Below are 18676 nucleotides of genomic sequence, written 5' to 3'. Positions count from 1 at the left end.
CCAATGCTCTGAAACATTACTAGTGAGAGGCTCGGCCAGTGTGGGTTAATGATTCAAACATAGCCAATCCCAATAGCCATGTTCTTTCCACACCAACTCCCATCCTGCAAGCAGCGCTACTGGAGCTCTAGCCTCTGTACGCCTGTGTCTCCCCTCCCCCACCTTGGTAAGGTGCCAGGGCAGACCCCACATACATGACCAAGGTCTTTGGTCTTGGAGGAAGGCGTGCTGCTGGAGGAAGCCACAGAGGCTGGGCTGGTGGGGGCGTCTTTCTTCAGACCTCGGGCTTTGTCCAGCCCATTTTCAGGAGGGGAGTGTGCTGGGCTCACCCGGGGTGTCGCTGGGTCCTGAAAGGACAAGTGTTACAGAGCTCTTAAGCTGCAAGCAGGTATCCCTGCCCTGTAACAGGAAGGCAGCAGGCAGGCACAGGTGGGAGGCTATTAGAAGAATGACCTATGATCTGGAGGCAGGGAGGAGTGACCTGCCCTGAGTCACATACAAGTCCAGGACACTAACCTATTAAACAGGGCCTTACTGGAGATTCTCTCCAGGAAAGCACATTCCCCAACCCCAGAGAGGAAGGACAGGGCCACCTAGACAACTATGGGAATCAAAGACGGCTACTTCTTGAGACCTTTCAGCACCCACATACAAAGCCATTTACCCCCCTGCTTCCCTAATGCTCCACTGGGTGGGGTGGTTTGGGACAAATCCATCCAGGGGCCTCCCTACAGCTGGGGCCTGCTCTTACCTCATTGGAGACATCCACTACCAGGTCATCACTCTTGTCCCCATCGCTGTCCTATAAGCAAGAGAGAAGCCAGTAAGAGCCCATGCCAACCCTGATGTGCTCAAGCCTAACCCTGCACCCCAACAACTTCCCCAACCAAACCCCAAAGCCCACGCTGCGCTGCTCTGAGTAGTGTTGGAATTCCTTCTCCCAGTTCCTTGTAGCACAGCCTCTGGTCTGGGTCTCTGGTCTGGGGCTCTGACATGTCTAAGCAGTCTCATTAACATAGTCCTGAGCCTTCTAAAGCCCGAACCTCCTTCCTTCCCAGATAGCATTCATTTTACAGTCATTCGTAAGGCAAGTCTCATCTTTACACCTCCATCACTCTGGAGCAGGGGACTGGCTTCATTCTGCAGTGCACCAAGCTTTATGTAACATGGTCAGAGACGCAGGGCAGCCAGATGGTCCAAAGAGGGCGTGGTACTATCCCCTCTAGACTCGGATCTCACCCCTGCTCAGTCTGGCCATGGAGGACACATAATCGTGCTCTCACTGGGATTTCACAGGTCAAGGTCATGCCATCAGGTTGTTACAAACTGAGTCTCGGTGGCTGAATGCCTGGGGTGGACTGTGAAGACTGTGGGGTTCATACTGGAGTACACAAGGATGCTCCCTTGGCACGTGGGTGCAGCAGAGAACTGTCTAGAAGAACCTTCAGCTCTCCCCAGAGTGCATGTTGGGACAATTTCCCAGTCCATTTCGCTCCCAATGGCTCACCTGATCAGAGGATTATGTATGAACCTCCCTCTGGGCCCTGACACAACTACCAGTCTCTCAGACTCAGAACTAAACTGCCAGAATCCGAGGCCAAAGCCAGCATCCAACCCTATCCATGAAGCCACTTGCCCACCCCACATACGTATCGGCTCAGGCTGTCTTTCTCTTCCGCTTTCCGCTTCTTGGCTTCCATGCTGTAGTCTGCAGAGCCCCGGTGCTTCTCACTGGCCCGGAGGCTTTCTGAGGGTGACACAGAATTGTTCTGGAAGAAGAAGATCTTGGGGTCAAAACTCCATGCTGAATGCAATATTGCACACAGGCTGAGTCAACTAAGAGCAGATGGCAGAGGGCCAGAAGAAGGACGTGGACAGACACCTGTGTCTGCAGATCCGGTTCACAAAGGACGTTCCCAGGACACCTTGGGTCCCTGGGAACTTACCCCAATATCAATGTTTAAAAGCAAGGAACTGCTATTTCTGTTTCCTGGCCCGAGGCAAGGTCCCAAGAGGGTGAGGGGCACCCATCACTCAATTTACTCAAAGCAAAGATGTGTCTTTTCAAGTCAGACCTGAACCATAGACAGGCACACATGTAGAACTGCCATTTTACATTTGGCAGTGAATGAGAAAAGGTGTTGGGCTGCAGATAAAGCCCTAAGCATAGATGAGCAACTCTGAGACATGCAACTCCTCCACTGCCAAGCTCTGGCAAACCGAAGAGCAACCAGTGTCACGAGGGCACAAACCCTGCAAGGCCACTAAGCCTTTCCCTTGTAAAGACAGGGCTTCCCTTAGGGTGGGGACCGTGTCCCTAGAGAACAGGGTCCTGTGTAGTTGCAAGATCAAGCTAAGGTCTCCAGCAGAGGAAGGAAAGGTTCCATGCTGGGGAGAGCATTGGGAGTTCTCAGTTCTTCCTCTGCTACAGAGGGAGGGAGGGGAATCCCTAGGGATGACAGGCCTGAGAAAGAGGAAGATCTGAGGCAGGTGAGTAGCAAGAAAGGCTGAAAGCAGGGTGTCCTGTGACTGTGCACAGGGAGGGGGAAACTCTGGCAAGGGCTGTCTGCAAACCCTGAAGGCCTAGTGCCCCTTCAGGACACTATGAACTCAATGGCTCCCTCTAGCACACCCTACCACCGTTTGAATATGAAATGCCCCACAGGTTAAGGGCTTAGAACACTTGGTTCCAGCTGATTGGGGGAGGGGGGGTCTTGGAACCTTCTGGAAAAGGGGTCTGGCTGGCAGACACAGAGCTACAGAGGATTACAGGCAGGCTCTGATACAGCCTGGCTTCTTCCTAACTGTGGCTATGATGTAACTAGTTACCTCACAACTCCCCCTTCCTCCAAGCCACAATGTAACCGTAACGGACTGTACATCCTCAAACCATGAGCCAAAAAATCCTTCCTCCTTCCAGTTATTTTATCATAGGGATAAGAAAAGTACTGATAAACAACGACCCATGTTCAGACTGACTTTAATGTCAGGAGTGATAGAACGAATCAGAGGATCCTGGTCTAACTATATCGACATGAGTGGCCACAAGTCCACACATGCTGAAGATGGACGCTGGAGTCGTGTGGAAACACAGCAAGATGAGGTGCTCACAAAGAAGGACATTGAAGGCGTGTAGGGTAATCCTTCTCATCTCCTTTCCCCACTTTATTATTTTATCCCCAATGCTGGCCCAGGGATGGGGTTCACTGGCAGGGAACGAGGTGGGGCAGCCAGCAGGTGGATGGGTTTGGGGAATGGTGTGTGAGGGAGCCAGCCACAGAACTTAATTTCCTTTCCTAAGCCGGTTTTCTGGGCATCCCTTCCCTGCCAAGTTTCTGCCTGAAGCAAATTAAAATGGCAGAGTTATCAAGCCTTGAAGAAAAAAAATGGAGGTTATAATGGAACTGCAGCTCAACCTTCCCCGCAGCCGGGCGAGCGGCGGCGATGCGCTCACAGCCGCAATTCAATTAGTTGCTGCAAGCACAGGCAGAAAAAAAAAATCACCGTCATTTCATTTCATTTCCTCAGATGGTGGCGGCCACCCCGTGCTAAGCAGAAATGCTTCCAGCCCCTCAGGCTGGCTGCCCCTGCGCAGGCGGGTGATGGAGAGGAGGGAGGGGACGGGGTGGCTGCTCGTGTTTCTCCTTGCGACCCAGTGCGAGAACAGGGAACTCTTTCTTCTCATGCAGTCAGGCTGAAAACCCTCGCCGCTACCGGAGAGTCATGTCAGGCATTTAGCGGCATCGATCCAGCCCGCCTCTGGTTGGCAGGCAGCCAAAGAACTAAGTATTTTTTATTGCTTCAGCTAGGCAAGGAAATATGAATGAAGCTGCCTCTAATTGGACTCCAGGCTAACCCCTCTGGGGCAGCTTCCAGCCTGTCCCCCTCCCTTCTCTGACACAGCCTTGTCCTTCCTGCTGGAGCCCTTGACTGTTGACAACCTGTTTTCCTCAGGCTGATTATGTCAATCTCCACCATCTAACAGCACCATGGCCCTGAGGATGCAGCTCTCATAGTACCTACTGCCTAGCCCCCACGGGTACCCACTCTGAGATGCCCAGCCCTTAGAGGTCATGGGATTCATCCCTGTTCATTCTCCAGTCTGTGTTGAGTCAGCCTAGCTCGGATGCCAGGAGCATTATGGCGGGAAGGACTGCACACTTGGGGTCCCCCTGGGTTTCTGTCAGAAAGCTTTCAGCAGGAGTGCAAAGCCAAAAGGGAATAGGTATGAAGAAGTGGGTGCTGGGCTTCCAATACCTACTTCCTGGGGAAGGCCCCCTGCTGACCATGTCCTGTTACAAGGGGTCTGCCTATCAGAGCTGAGAGAGGCTGTCTGGGCAGGGTGATTCCCATGCTGTGCCAGAGACTGGGGCTCCGAGGTCAAGACACAAGACCTCACAAGGCTGAGACTGGATCAGAGCTGGAGAGGGCTGGAGGTTTGGGGCAGGGGTGGGGGAGACAACACAGATGGACACACCTATGCCAGCTACATAGGCAAACTGCCTCTCCAAAAACATGCCACGGTTTAAGGATCAACAGCAAAGCAATCAAGATGGATTTCAGCTTTAATCATTCCTTTCTTCTGTGCCAGGCCATTCCTGAGCCCAATGGGGGGAAGGGCGGGGCAGGCGGGAGGGGGGTGTGGATTTCTGAGCAGGCAGGCCAGGTAAGACAACTAAGGGGAGGTAAGAAAACAGTCTGGATGGTGGAGGCAGGGACTGGAAAGGAAGGCGGGTCAGGCAGAGGAAGCTTCCAGAGGAGGCTGCTGCCTGGATGGCTAGTTAAAGACCTGACATTCCAAGTCCTACTTAACATGAGGTAATAAGGAAAGCCACCCTAGCAGATTAAGATGGTCCCGGATACAAGCCCGGCGATGAGGAATAAAATAGCTCTGCTAATCGCTGGGGGATTCTTTTTTTTTTTTTTTATCCAGACTCCACTGTGCTTATTCAGAGGGCTTATTCACTTGAAACAGAATCTCGGAGCCTCAGTGTGATCAGAAAGATTTACAGCAAATCTCTGAGCTGGCAGACATGCAGGCGGGCGGCCTGGCCTTAATACCTGCTTGCTAGCACTTTCTTAAACTGAGTAAAAGTGCAGAGCAGGGAGAAACCTTGGGCATTTGAAGAAAGGAGGGTTTGGGATTATGCTAGAAGCAGGCATCCAACGTGCAGGGTTGATGAACCGTCAACCTAGGCAGCATCAGGGAGAGTTTGGAGTCCTGGGCTCAGGCCAATGGCTCCAAAAAGCCCCTGGGAAGATGTAAGGCTGTGGGCTAATGGCTTCAGTTGACCATGTCAAGGGGGACTTAGAGATCACTAATTAAAGCTCAGGCAACAGAGGACAGTAACTCCTACATTATGACAGACAGGAACTACCCCTAGTACTGGATATGGGCAGAGACACTGTCACCCACACATCAGCCCTGAAGCCAGGTCTTCCAGCCGTGGGCACACACAGACAAACGAAACATAAAACCCCAGCTTCCACCCACAGAGCAGAACGGGAAACTGGGGTTAGCTGTGGGTAGCACAGGCTACTTGCCAGGCCTGTAGTTCTAGGAACAAACCTCTAGGCAGGCCCACCCTCCTCCTGTACCCACCCTACACCAAGAGCACCCTCACTTACCGTGCTGGACTCTCTCTCTGTGAGGCAGGAAAGCCAGGGCAGGAGGAGGGTCAGGACCCCAAAGAAAAAGAAGGGGGAGAAAACAAGGTAAAAGGTCACTCTCAGCTCTGCTAACCTTTGTGATTCACTAAAGCCACCTCACTGGTTAACCTGACTCTAGTTCCCTGGGTACAATGAAGGCAGGTCCCTTATATATCATCCCAATGGCTTCCTCCCACCAGTGCCCAGCATGACCTGGAATCCAGGCCACTAGCCTGCTTCCTGGTGTGTCAAAAGAGCCTTGGCTCACCATACTTTCTGAAATCACAAGCGAAAGCTGGGAGCTGAGAAGGTTAATGCTTTTTTAAAACAAACAAACAAACAAACAAATCCCATGCAATTTGGAAATGACTTCTACAGTTTTGCTTTCTTAACGCCATTCTCTGTTTCTTTGCTAAAAAGCCCCCAGAAACTTAGGCCTCTGTCACACTGGCCCAGCTAAGTAGCAGCTCTCACTGTCCTCTCCTCTGTCAAGAAGGGACAAATTAGTTGGCCTCCGCCTCGGCTCCTAGGATACAGCTCAGAGTAGGGCTTGGACGGTGTCCTTCCTGAAACTCCCTGGGAGCTTGGAAGATGTTGACTATGTGGACCAGTAAAAACCTAAAAGCCAACCGAATGAATGCACAAGTTGGCAGCTTTACTAAGCGGCTGCATGGGGCCAGGTCCTTGTTCCCTCTGATATCCTTCTGAGACCCAACAGTGCTATGCAGATGGCAAGAGCAAGAGCTCTGATTCCTCATCCCTCCAGTTACTCCTCTACTGGAGTATTCCTGAGACCCAGCACAGAGATGGTCCACTAACTAGTCTGAGAGGGTCTGCAAGATTCTGGGCTGACCCTGAACTCACTACACAGATAAGAATTACCATAACCTTTCCCTCTTTTTGCCTCCAGCTCCCAGTTGCTGGGCTTACTGGAATGCACTACCACCCCTGGTTTAGATGGTGCCAAGGCATGAACTCAGGGTTCGGGCATGCTTGGCAAACACTCTCACCAACTGAGCAACACCCCCAGCAGCGCTACCTCTTGGAAGGTTTCCCAATGGCGAGATACAGGGATTCAGGAAGACAGCAACACAAGGCTACAACAAGGCCCCAACTCAAACTCTTTTAAGAACAACCCCCGATGCAATCATGAACACACCCTGAAGGACTTGCAGGGCTGGCCCAAGAATAGGCAGGATGCCATTGGGAATTCAGGGGCTGTTGCAGATAAACAGACTGTTCCCCTGGTAAGTCACTGGGGGTCTAAATCAGCATTCCCATGCACTAAGCACTCAACCAATGGCTCCAAGTCTTAGCTAACACCAGACTAGGTGACAGTACTGGCCACGTCCTTTACGGTGTGTCCTCTAGCTCCAGCCCACCCTACCCAGCTCAGCCGACCCAGATCCACACCTCTGTGATCCAGTTCATGATGGTTCTTCTCATCCTTCACTGCCAAGTGGGCTTGGCTTCCCAGGGCACCAAGTGCCAGCAACCCAGAGCTGCTTCCTGTCACTGGGGGAATCCCAGGAGGTTGGAGGCCTGACGGGTGGGGTGGCAGCTGGACCGGGGGACCATGTGTGGCATGGGAGAGGTGCTGTGCCTGGAGTTGCTGCTGCTGCAATAAAGTTGGTGGTGAGCGATTACAGGTCGGAGAGGGCAGAGGATGGGTCAACTCTGCCCTTCCCCTCGCTCCTCCACTAGGAAGCGACAGGGAAAACATCCCCCCCAAACGTCCCCCCCCAGTCACATGCTCATCTTGCTCAACAAAATCTGTTAATGGACTGCAGCGTAGAAGATTTATGTCTTCAAGCGTCATCCCCCAGCTCCAGTTTCAGGACAGAGTTTCCCATGCCTGTTTCCAATCGCAAGATAAATAATGCATGCATTTAAAACCCACACGGTCACCAGGGCTTCCTTTCAATGGAGAGGAACCCATTTTTAAGCTCAAAGCTCATGCGTACATGCCTTTAACATCAGCAGCCAGAGCCTCCCACCCAAAGCTGGAACCTGGGGAAAGCCTCCCTGACTGAGCTTCTAAGGAAGCTGAAGTCTGGCTGGTGGAGTCGGGACAGGGTAGAGTCTGGCAGGGCAAAGAAGTCCCAGGGCTGGTGGAATCAAAGCTGATGTCCTTGGCCATCAGAGTAGAGAGAACAAAGAACCAGCAAGAGCTGAGCCTTTGGAACCAGATGGGCCAGGATCCTGGTCTTGATTCTGACACTATCTGCATGCCTGGGACAAGGAGTTCCAAATACCCTAAGCCTCAAATTTCCTCATCTGCATAAGGGAGGCGGCACCCACTGCAGGGGACTACAGTAAGGTAATGTGGGCTTGGGCATGCAGCCACCACTCAATGGGCTTCATGACAGCCACTGGCATTTCCACAGGGTTCTCACAGGGATCTCCCACTGTCCTAGTAACCTCAGTACTCCCAGCCACACAAAGTAACATCCATTCTCCGTTTCCTCCCCACCCATAACCCAGGACCCTGAGGCCTGACACCTCTTCCCATGGCCAACCTCAAGGGTCCCCACCTTTTTCTGCTCCAGTGCCCACGTTCCTAGCTCAGAGGCTGCCATGCTTCCCCAGCAGCCAAGACAGAATGCCCTCTTATTCATAAGTCTGCCAACACTGGCATCATAGGGCAGGTTACGTGGTATCAACTATTTCTCAGGGATGGTATTTCTTGGGACTGGTTGGGGCATTGGGTATGCTTGTCCCAATCCGTGTACATGTTTTTTCTGGACTAGCCCAAGAGAAAGGGACCAATACCATCTGTATGTGCATATAAATTCCTGGACACATCCAAATAAAACCTGAGTCACCAGTGACTGTGCCCATTTTACAGGCAGCAGAGTGACAGAGAGGCACTGGAATGGTCAGTCCAAGCCCCATTGCTCTAAATGGGATTTGGACTCTTATCTGTCAACTACTAGCATCACCTACAGTGTTCAAAGCAAGAGGGAGAGGTGAATGATGTTGTAAGCCAAGAAAGATGGCCATGGGCTGATGGAGCTTGTGTCTGTCGCCCAAACAGCAGCTCTCAAAGTCCACAGGACCTGGGGAGTCCCTACAGATATCTGGCCAAGCATTAAAAAGCTTCCCACATTCCCCTCAACGAACTGAGCTGCAGATCTTTGACCTAGCTGCTCTCCCACCACGTTAAGGCTGTTCTGGCGGTCTTGGACCTCTGATTCCAGAGGCTCCATCTCTTAACGCTATACGTAAAAGGTTGGCATGCACGGCATTGCCCTAGACCAAAGAGGACCTGAAATGACCTCACTGCTAGGTACCTGTGCCAGCTTTTGGTGGCTACGGGTCTTAGTGATATGACTGCAGGTCTGCCTGCGTCGCAGCACACCTAAGCTAAGGGAGCTCTCAGAGCAGAGCCACAGGACCTCCAGTCCTCTCAGCTAAGATTGGACTCCTCTTAGATGGGAGATAACCACAGCTCCTCCACTTTCCCATTTAAAGAAAATGAATTTTTAAACATCTTCTTACAAAAATAACACAGGCTCATTGTAAGAATTTTTAAAAAAAAAAGTTTTAAGTTTTGTTCTTTTTAAGTTCCCCCATTCTTTCTACCTCATAGGACGCCAGCTGTCAGTCTATCGACAATCTAGCTTTTCAGATCTACAATTTTTCCGTGCAATTCTCCACAAATGAGCGCTCGTTGTCCACACTGTTATATGACCCGGTTTAAAAGGTGTTCTGAAGGGGGATGGGGGGGACGGTATGCCACTTTCCTTTTGAATGACTATTAGTATTCCATGGCAGGGTTGGACAATACAGCTTTATCCAGACATTTTGTTACAAAGAATCTCCACTGGGGCCCTGTTGGTTTTAAACTCCATGCTGGGAAGCCCTTTAAAGTCTGTGGGTGATAATTACTTAATAAAAGCCCAGAAAGTAAGGACTTGGGTACTTAATCTGCACTGCACAGAGGAACTGGTAAGACAAGATGCTTTAAGGAGACAAAAGCACTCGTGGAGGGTGTTGCTGCCTGCAGACATGTGAGACTGTGTGTGGGTCTCCTCTCCCACCCTGCCCACTCAGTCCAGTCCAAACAGATTCCCTTCCCACTCTTCTGGTCAGAAGGAAATTTCCTTTCCCATTTTCAGGAACTCAGACCCTGGATGTAGGCAGAGCTGCTGGGGGTGGGGGACTTCCAGCTTCATCCTTTATCAGCGCTGAGTCTCTGGACAAGTCACCTGATCTCTCTGGGCCCATTTCCTTGTCCGCAAAATGGACAGCAAAGTGAAGTCCACCGTTGGGCTGCACAGAACTCACATTATTCCGTGTAAAAGCAAAGTCCGAGTGCAAGCAAGCTCAGCTAATGGGTATAATCATCGCACCAGATGCAGGAAGACAGAACCGTCGTGTTATCCATCCAGCACCTCCGACAAGCCCGGGCATATCCCTCTGCCCACGAATAGTGAGTGAATTGCTGGAGGTTAGAGCAGAGAAATGGAGGAACGAGGTAGCAGAGAGCTCGATTCAAAGGTGGCCATGCAGCCCTGGAGGCCCAGTTGGTTAGAGGAAGTTGGAGCATCAGTGTCAAGCATCAGTGTAGACAGGTGTCCTGCTTTCCCCAAATATCCACTAGGAAATCCACAGCAGAAACTTGTGACAACAGCAGTGGCAGCTACTCAACCAACGTGGCTGTCACAGTGCTCCTCGGCCTCAGGGTCTCGGCAAGGAGCTTCCATGCAAATGGCCATTTCTCATCTTCAAGCAGAGAGGCTGGCTCTGCACAGCCAGAAAACACTGCTCTGGTCTCCTTGGGGTGGTCTGAGGGTACCATGAGGGCCAGCCCAGAAGACTGCAGACAGACTGATGGAAGACTCAATCGGTAAATTCTTCCACAAAGTTAGAATGGATGCAACTGGATGCCAGTGCCCTTTGGATGGACGAGGTTCTGCCAGCAGTGGTCTTGGTGGCAATACAGAGGGAATGAAGCCAAGTGCTCCCCTGGATGGGGCCAGGAGCAGCTGGCGCTGATGTGATTCACAGGTAGGTAGGCGCACGGCCCGTGTCACCTGCTTCAGCACGCAAGGGGGATGCAGCCACTCTCAGGCTGCATTTCTGTTCTCTGCAGCATGTCCTCTGGTGGCTTCAGAGAGCAAGGTACTCAAACGGTTTAGTCTAAGTGGGAGGGTCACACTGCTTTCAACTGGAAGCTTTCTCAATGGCAGAAAAATGTCTTAAATGTCACAAATGTCACGGTCTGAGGCCACCTGCCTCCAGCTTTTACTGTTCCTCCTAATACTGGCTCTTCTCCATGCGTGAGAAGAAAGGAAGTCAGTGATTCTCTCCCTCCTGGCCTTAACCCCCAGAGGACTGAGAAACCCAGAACCAAGCACACTCCTGAACATCCACTTCTCCATCCTTGACCATTTCATGACCAAACACAAACACATCATGCCCCTGTGGTGGTTTCTGTGCCCTCCATCCCTGAGTGCCTAGTGCCCATGGTCTGAGATCGGCAGGCATGGCTGACAACAGAGGCTGATGGGAGAGCTTGCTCGAGGAGCATGTGTAACCGGATTACACACCTCACGCTTCATGACTCTGCTGGCTGATTAGATGCTTCGGTCCTGAGGTTCGTAATTTGGGTTAAACTTAGGGGAGTTGTCTAACTGCTTCAATTCTGGAGTCAAACAGGCCACCAGCTGCACCAGAGGAAGTGGACAGAGTCCTGGTAAGGCAGAGGGTAACTCGACCCCCAAGTCTTTCGCACGGCCCAGTAGGCTCCCTTGCAGCATTGGCCTCTGGGTTTGGCAGCAGCTTTTGGAGTTCACAATGATCTTTGCTATCCCTGCTTCAGAGATGGGACAGTGCCAGGGGCCAAGTAACTACACTACACAACAGAAACCTGAGCCAGGATCCCAGCACAGTAATCCCCTGAGGTGAACTCAGTCTCTGGGCCAAAGAAACAGACACTAAGGCAGAACATCTCCGCCATTCTATCCCTTCTAAAATTCTACCACCCAACTCCTGTTCAGCCATCCATCCTACTTGCTTGCCTCCAGGCAGAAGACAGGAAGACCTAAGAGAGCTTCACAGATCTTTGCACAGTCGGGGACAAGCTACAACTCCAACTACCTCCTCCCTTCCCATCTTCCCTCTTCAGAAAAACACCAAGTCAGCACTGCACATGCCACCCACTAAATGATTCTCCAGGCAACCCAGACCAAGAAGCCAAGAGCCCATCACTTCCTAGGCCACCACACAACTGCCTATGCAAAACCAAATTCTGGAAAGGGACTCCATCTCTAGGCCTACCTTACTCACCCAAAGGGACATGAGTTCCCTAAGGACCAATGGGGAGCTGGGGAAGGGGGTGGCCAGCAGCCCAGGTCCCTTCATCTGTCCTTCCTTTCTGCTCTCCCACAAGATCTCAACCCTGTGGCATGCTCTGGCTCCATCCACGTTCCTCATATTGCTGGCAGCCCAGCTAAATGGAGACCCCAGACTCCAACCCCGTCAGGAGGCCACGACCAGCCAACTGGAGCAGGTGTGCCACGAGAAACCTTTCTATCCAAGGAAATCAGGACGGGGGTACTGCCCCTGCCTGTGCCCTTATCTCAGCAGGGTGGCTCCCCTCTCGCCTCCAGAAGAAAAGGAACAAGCCCCTCACTGGAGGGCAGTGAAGCACAGCTCCCCAGTCCGGGTGTGCCCCAGCTGTCGGCAATTCCTGCCCTGTGAGGCTCTGTCAGGCGCGGCGATTAGACGGCTGCCTGCCTAATGACAGGACGACAGCCGTATTCACTCAGAGCCTGAGAAGCAATTACCTTGAAAATGGGGGTCACAGGCCCCACTCGTGTGCTTTAATTGAATTCCAATATCTGCCTAGGGCCGCCTTGACCTAACTTGTAGCTTCCTAAACGCTACTTAAAGGAGCTGGAGCCAATCCAGCTACGCTGCTTCCCAATTTCATTTTTTCTTAAAAATAAAAGAAAGAAAAAAGTATTTTCATATGTAGGCTTTAATTCCAAAGAGTAAGAGATGGGACTAGGCTGTACCCCCTTTAGTTGGTGGGAGAACTTGCCCAGTAGACCTTAAGGAGAGGTCTGGAAGGGAACGCAGGAGACCAAAGAGCTTCTGAGAAAAACTTCTGAAGACAACCCGGAGCTTAGGTCCCGCTCCTAACCCCCTGAACCACCACTGCAGGACACGGGCCAGCTCAGGGATGCTCTCAGGGGGGTCCGACTGCTAAATCTCTGTGAAATAACCAGACTAAACCGGTTCTCAGCCAGAGGCCACCTGCCCATAGATCTAGGCAACCCCTGGAGAGGTTCTGAGAGCACAGTGTGTCTGTGCAGGGTATGCTAGTCTATAGCACCCAGTAGCTACGAAGCAAGGCTGCTGCTGAATACCTAAAACTGCACAGGGCCACAAAGACTTATCTGGTCCCACACACCCATACCTCACCCCTGTTCTCAGGAAACCCTAAATAAACTCAGTGAAAGGGGGACTTGGGGGAAGAAAAGTGGACAGCAAGTGGGAGGGGGGGTGGGGAGGCAGTGAGGTGGTTCAGGACATGACATACTTCTTGCCAAGCCGGACAACTTGAGTTTGATTTTGGGGTCCCGCGTGGCGGAAGGAGAGAACCGGCTCTTGGGTATCACGAATTATGGCGTGTAGGACCACACACCATTTCAACAAAAAATGTAAAACAAAACTCTTTCAGAAGAGGGTAGTGGGGATCAAACTACACTGTACGCATGATAAAATTTTCAGAAAGCAAATTTTAAGAAATATTTCTTAACGAGAACCCTGAACTGGATGATCACAGGAGATACTTCAAGCTTTAAAATACCGTGGTTTTCCCTCCCTAGGGTGTGACCTCCCACCACCAAGCTTCTTGCCCTTCCCACACACAGTGGGCAGGGTTTACTCTCCCCTCAACACCAAGAATCAATGGAGGCTTAAGCCCTGCCACCTTCAGGAGCTGCCATAGGAACTAACACTAGAAGGAACCCCTCAAACTGCCTTTACGGGTAACCATACCCTGACAGTCCTGAGGGTCTGTATCCATGGATACCCTTGTCACATCCACAGCTAGGAAGGCTTAGAAAGGTGAACTAGCCCACCTCTCCTTTCTCTTCCCTGAGGGCCCTCCAGAACAGCACTATGGGATGTGTGCTCCTGTGTTAGGAATAAGGTGGGGCTTCTAGAAGGTTCCATCCAGGTATACAGCTGAAACTCACAAGGACGTACGTGTGAAGAGTGCTCAGCCATGCAGCCCAGCGCATGGAGCAGCAAGACCCCAACCCCAATACTGTCACAGCACGGTGCACATCAATCAACAGCAGAGATGGTTCTGACCCCAGGAGGCCAAAGAAGGGCAGCCTGAGTGGGGGTGGGAGGAGAGGAGGCAGCAGTGAGGAGCTGATCCTTCTGGAAGCTAGGGGCACCAGATGTGGAAGCTAATAAAGTTACAGGTGGACTCAAGGTGTGTCTGGCATTTTGGTTTGGGGACCAGGAGACAATGTGGTAAAGCCCCTGTGTAAAGAGCCCCAATGAATCCAAGCCCTCAGTTGCCTAGGGATGCCACGGGCCCTGGGGCTGCCATTCTTTGAGAGCACCTAAGGTCAGAGTTCATCTCTGGTCATGGTAAATGAGAGGAATAAAAGGGCTATACACACGGTGAGAGGCAGATTGGGGAGTCCACGTACCCCGATGATGGCGTTCAGCTCCGTCATGGTGACCTGCTTGGCGCGTTCCACAGCCTGCGCCACTTGCTGCTGATGCTGTTGGGAAATGAAGTGTGATCAAGAAGTGGCCACCCTCGATTGCCCTCCAACATGGGGTACCTGGAGCTGCTCAGGGACCTTCCCCAGAGAAGATGGAAAGATCCCGATCGATAGGCCCAAGGCTTGGGGATGAGGGTAACAGGTGAAGCCACGTTCTCATCAGTCTTTAAATAAGCATGTACTACTTTCTAAGGAAAGCAGAGATAGTACCCAAGACTGGCCCGTGGCCTCCTCGCATACAGGAAAACCATTGCTCTGTGCAGTAATCAGGTGTTACACACTGGGGTGACTCTTTTCTAGGCATTACTGTAATCACATAGGACGCCATGTTCCAGGACACGCAGCTATAGTGGACAGTGGTGAATTAAACAGAACATGTGGGCTTCAGATTTAAAAGGCTGAGAAGAAACATATATCTACGGCTACCAAAAGAAAGAGCTAAGAGTCTAGCTAGAAAGAGAGAGTGAGAACGACCAAAGAAATTCTAACACAGTCTCAGGTCTTCCGAATCAATGATGTGTTGGTGTGGACTCAAAATTGTAGCAGACACTCCAGCCTGTGTGGAGAGGCCACAGGAAACCTTTTGCTTTCCACTTAATCTTGCCTGACAAACCTAAATTTGCTCTTGAAAAACTAAGTCTGTTATTAAAAATTAAGTTTTATACACTCCCAGAAGCTGTGAAGTAGCACAAGCCATATCTAATTCCTTAGATGTAGTCAGACCCAGGTTACTATCTCAGATCCAGAACTCCAGCAGGGAACTCATATGGTCCTAGCTACCTCGGGCAATGAACAGAGGGCCCTGGCCCTGCATGTGCTGGGGTGGGGTCAGACAGGACAGAAACAGGGACTAGAGGTCTGCAAGTACCTCTGAAATCTCTTGGGAGATACTCAAATGCTCCAGAGTCCAGACTCCATTTCCAGGGTATGGGGGCTATCTCCCAAGGGGTGCTTAAAAACTTACAGGCATATCAGGCCTTTGAGAAGATACATAGCACCTGGGGAGCACCACCCCACACAGGGTATGACCTTTGGCACCAACCTACCAGCCTTACTTGAACCAGCTATAAGACTAAACTCTGGAAAGCTGAAGCCAGTGATCAGGTCCATGTAAGACACTGGTCACGGGTCTCGTCACTGTTGCAGATGATGAGACCCTCCGGTGTGGCAGAGGACCATTCTCCCTTTGGAAAAGGAGCACATGATGCCTGTGATGTGAGCTCTGCCCCCGGGTCAGCGGAGAAGGCTTGTTAATCCTACCAGCTGGATCGGTATAACAGGTAGTGAGGGGCTGGGGCTTCAGGAACCAGGGCCACACTGGGCTGCCCCAGGCAGAAAGGGAAAGAGACAAAGGAAGGCCTTACCTCCTGTGACAAAAAAGGCATGATCTGGGCTAGAATCGTGTTCAGTCTCTTCGCGATCTCTGTCTGCAAAGGAAAAGGGATCACAAATCAAGTCACTGAAATGCTGAGACAGTCAGTCTCAGTACCCCACCACCACTACCACTGCAGCCCCCTACCATGGGCTTCCTGATCATGTATTAGAAAGTTCCCATTTCATAGGGGAGGTGGCCTATGTGAGACTCAGGTCAACAGCTGACATCCTCTAGAAAGAATCCTTACTGTATCCAAACAACCATTCCATATTCCAGAAAACCCGTGACAAACTGAAATCCAGTGTGCAGAGAGAACTGAGCTACCCAGTGATGCTCCAAACTAGAGGTCAAAGGCAAGAGAGCCCCAGGGCACCAAGGCGTGAAGGGCTCTTCCAGGGCCAGCCTCTTACGCAGTGGTATGTGACTCCCTCGTGCTCTACTCTGACCATCTCTTCTAACCCCTGTAGTATGGTAAGTCTTCAATCCCGAGCCGAGTCTAAGAATGGAATGCAGTGGTTTCCTACATCCTCTTAATCTCTGAGCCATCTCTCCAGCCCCTCCCTACACCCTCATACAAGCTGGTCCCAGAGTATCAGCTCACTTCTCTGCCCGCCCCAGCTTCCCAGCCAAGCCCATGTTTAAAATACCAAGAATTTCCAGTGGGACCATGTGTGACTGACTCAGATCCCAGATCAAGAGTGCTGCTAAATGGTTAACTGAGCCCAGAAGGGAGGCTGACAGACAACTCTTGGAATTGGCTTTCTTATCTTGTCTGAACCCTGAGCAGCCAGGACGAAGGTCTCAGAACAGCCTTCAAAGCCTCCATCAGCACTAGGCAATCTTTCTGACGAAACCATGACAACAGCCTTTTAAAAACCTGTGATCATCCTCATGTCAGATGATTCTGCATGCGAAATCTAGTGTGCCTCAGATAAAGACAACGCCCTCTGAAGTCTCACCAACAGAGGCTGGCCTTGGGGAATTCCTGGGGCCAGCACCTCTTCCTAGTCTAAGAGTCTAGGGGCCACTGGGCACTAGAGAGAATGTCTCCCTTTTATGGCAAGAACAGGCCCTGACAGGAGCCTGAAGGGCTTTTAGCCTGTGCCCTGTGGGGCCAGATGATACAACCCAGAGAACCTGCCCAGCTCTTGGGTGGGGACAGGGCCATGAGAGGACAGCTGGATCTCCTCAGAAACAGGGCCAGTGTTGCCCAGCAGGCACTGCTCTGGGCTTTTGTAGCAGAACAGTTCTTTACTGTGAAGGACTGTCCCTCAAACTCCAGACCATCTGCATCAGTATGGTCTCCGATTTCAAAGCTCTCTGGGAGTAGGGCAGGTAGCGTTCAGGCTAAGAGCTGGTGAGACCCACATTTGCACAACTGTGGCAGACAGCAACAAAAATGACACACGTCAAGATTTCTCAACTTCTCTGGTCACAAATTGTTTGTTCCGTTGGGCTGTTCTCTGTATTGCAAGACTCTTAACCACAGCGACTCTGGCCCTTTTCAGGGATGTCGGCCATTCTTGCTCTAAGTAAGGGTTCTTAGAGGATCGCTTTGTATAGTCTAAGTTAGCCTATGTAAGCAGGAAGAGGTAAGTGTACCCCTCCAAAACAGGACCCTTCTCACTTGTTCACAGACAATGAATAGGGAAGGGGGACAAAATACAGGAGTAAGAGTTGTACTCAGCCAGAGTGCTGAAATCAGCCTGCATCTCACGATGGATGGCCGAGAACAAGAAGCTGAGAACAGGACCCATAAAGAGCCAAACACCGACGCTTCATCAGCCCAGCTGCTGAGGAAGACCCTGGCCTAAGCACTCTTGCCTCCAACAATCAAGAGTAGCAATGACTGGAAAAACAGTGCATGCTCAATTGATACCTGGCCAAAGAATAAACAGTACTAGTAGCCATTCTTTTTCTTGCCTGTGTGGTGCATGTATGCTGCCTGTACACTTATGTGTGCATATGTATGTGGAGCCCAGAGGTTGACATCTTGTGCCTCTCTCTTACCTTCCATTTGATTTTCTGAGACGGAATCTGTTAGAAAATCTGGAGCTCAGCACTTCAGCTAGACTGACAGCCAGTGAGCTCCTAGGATCCTCCTGACTCTGCGAACCCCAGTCCTGCGCAGATTCCCACTGTCGTACCAGGCTTTTTCACAGGCACTGGGGTTCTGAACACAGGCCCTCATGCTTACACAGCAAGGGCATTAGTGCCTGGGCCATCTCCTCGGTTCTACTGTGTCTGTGCCATGTAGACGCAGACACCATGCTGCAGTACGTCTACGGCCACGATTCCCTACATGGGTAACATCTGTGGAAGGGACTGTGCTGGGGAAAGTGTTGACAGTCAGCTGGAAGGGAGGTGGTGGTGAGCAATGGCTTAGGCCCTTTAAACATGGTGAATGTCTATGCCAAGACAGGTCAAGCACAAGCCAGCTCGCTGGGTCTCTCATTGACCCATCAATTCCCCACACACAGTCAGGAAGGTGGAGGCAGACTCTGATCCCTGCCAGCCATTTGACCTACTACAGCTCTCAAGGGCTTCAGACTGAGCTTACGTCCTCTACTAATCAGGTCAAGGGTCAGGATCTTGGTGATTAAAGAAAATTAGAAGGCCTCGGCATTCTCCTTCCCCAACCTATAGGAAGCTTGTGACTACTGGCTTCCTACAGGAAACTTCTCATACCTTACTGGGTCTAGAGCCCAGCATCCTCTATCACTAAGAAAATGGATCCATTGGAATCGCACAGCTATGCTCAGGTCAAGGCCTGGTACCCCTGCCAAGTGACCACAGCTGGATTGCTCAGGAGCCCTGTGGGTGGCTGAGACTAAGCAGTCATTCTTCCTCCCTACGTTCATCCCCCTTTCCAGCACCACAAACACTGACTGAG

At 51.4% G+C, this 18676-nt stretch overlaps 1 protein-coding gene across 23 annotated transcripts in view; it reads right to left on the bottom strand.

Moving 5' to 3' along the window:
* The window catches only part of Tle3 (TLE family member 3, transcriptional corepressor), a 45659-nt gene that overhangs the window by 9019 nt on the left and 17964 nt on the right, over positions 1 to 18676 (bottom strand). For 8 of the 23 annotated variants that reach the window (XM_087563942.1, XM_087563946.1, NM_001436410.1 and 5 more), the window contains 7 exon segments: positions 15773 to 15835; positions 14331 to 14405; positions 7063 to 7267; positions 5629 to 5645; positions 1650 to 1769; positions 752 to 802; positions 195 to 347 (listed from right to left, as the gene is read on the bottom strand). In XM_087563942.1, the coding sequence (XP_087420068.1) occupies positions 195 to 347; positions 752 to 802; positions 1650 to 1769; positions 5629 to 5645; positions 7063 to 7267; positions 14331 to 14405; positions 15773 to 15835 (684 nt within the window). 23 annotated transcript variants of the gene reach the window in all.

This window comes from Rattus norvegicus, chromosome 8, assembly GCF_021556685.1.
Source record: "Rattus norvegicus strain SHRSP/BbbUtx chromosome 8, alternate assembly SHRSP_T2T, whole genome shotgun sequence".
NCBI classification, from domain to species: domain Eukaryota; kingdom Metazoa; phylum Chordata; class Mammalia; order Rodentia; family Muridae; genus Rattus; species Rattus norvegicus.
This window is presented reverse-complemented; position numbering and strand designations above follow the sequence as displayed.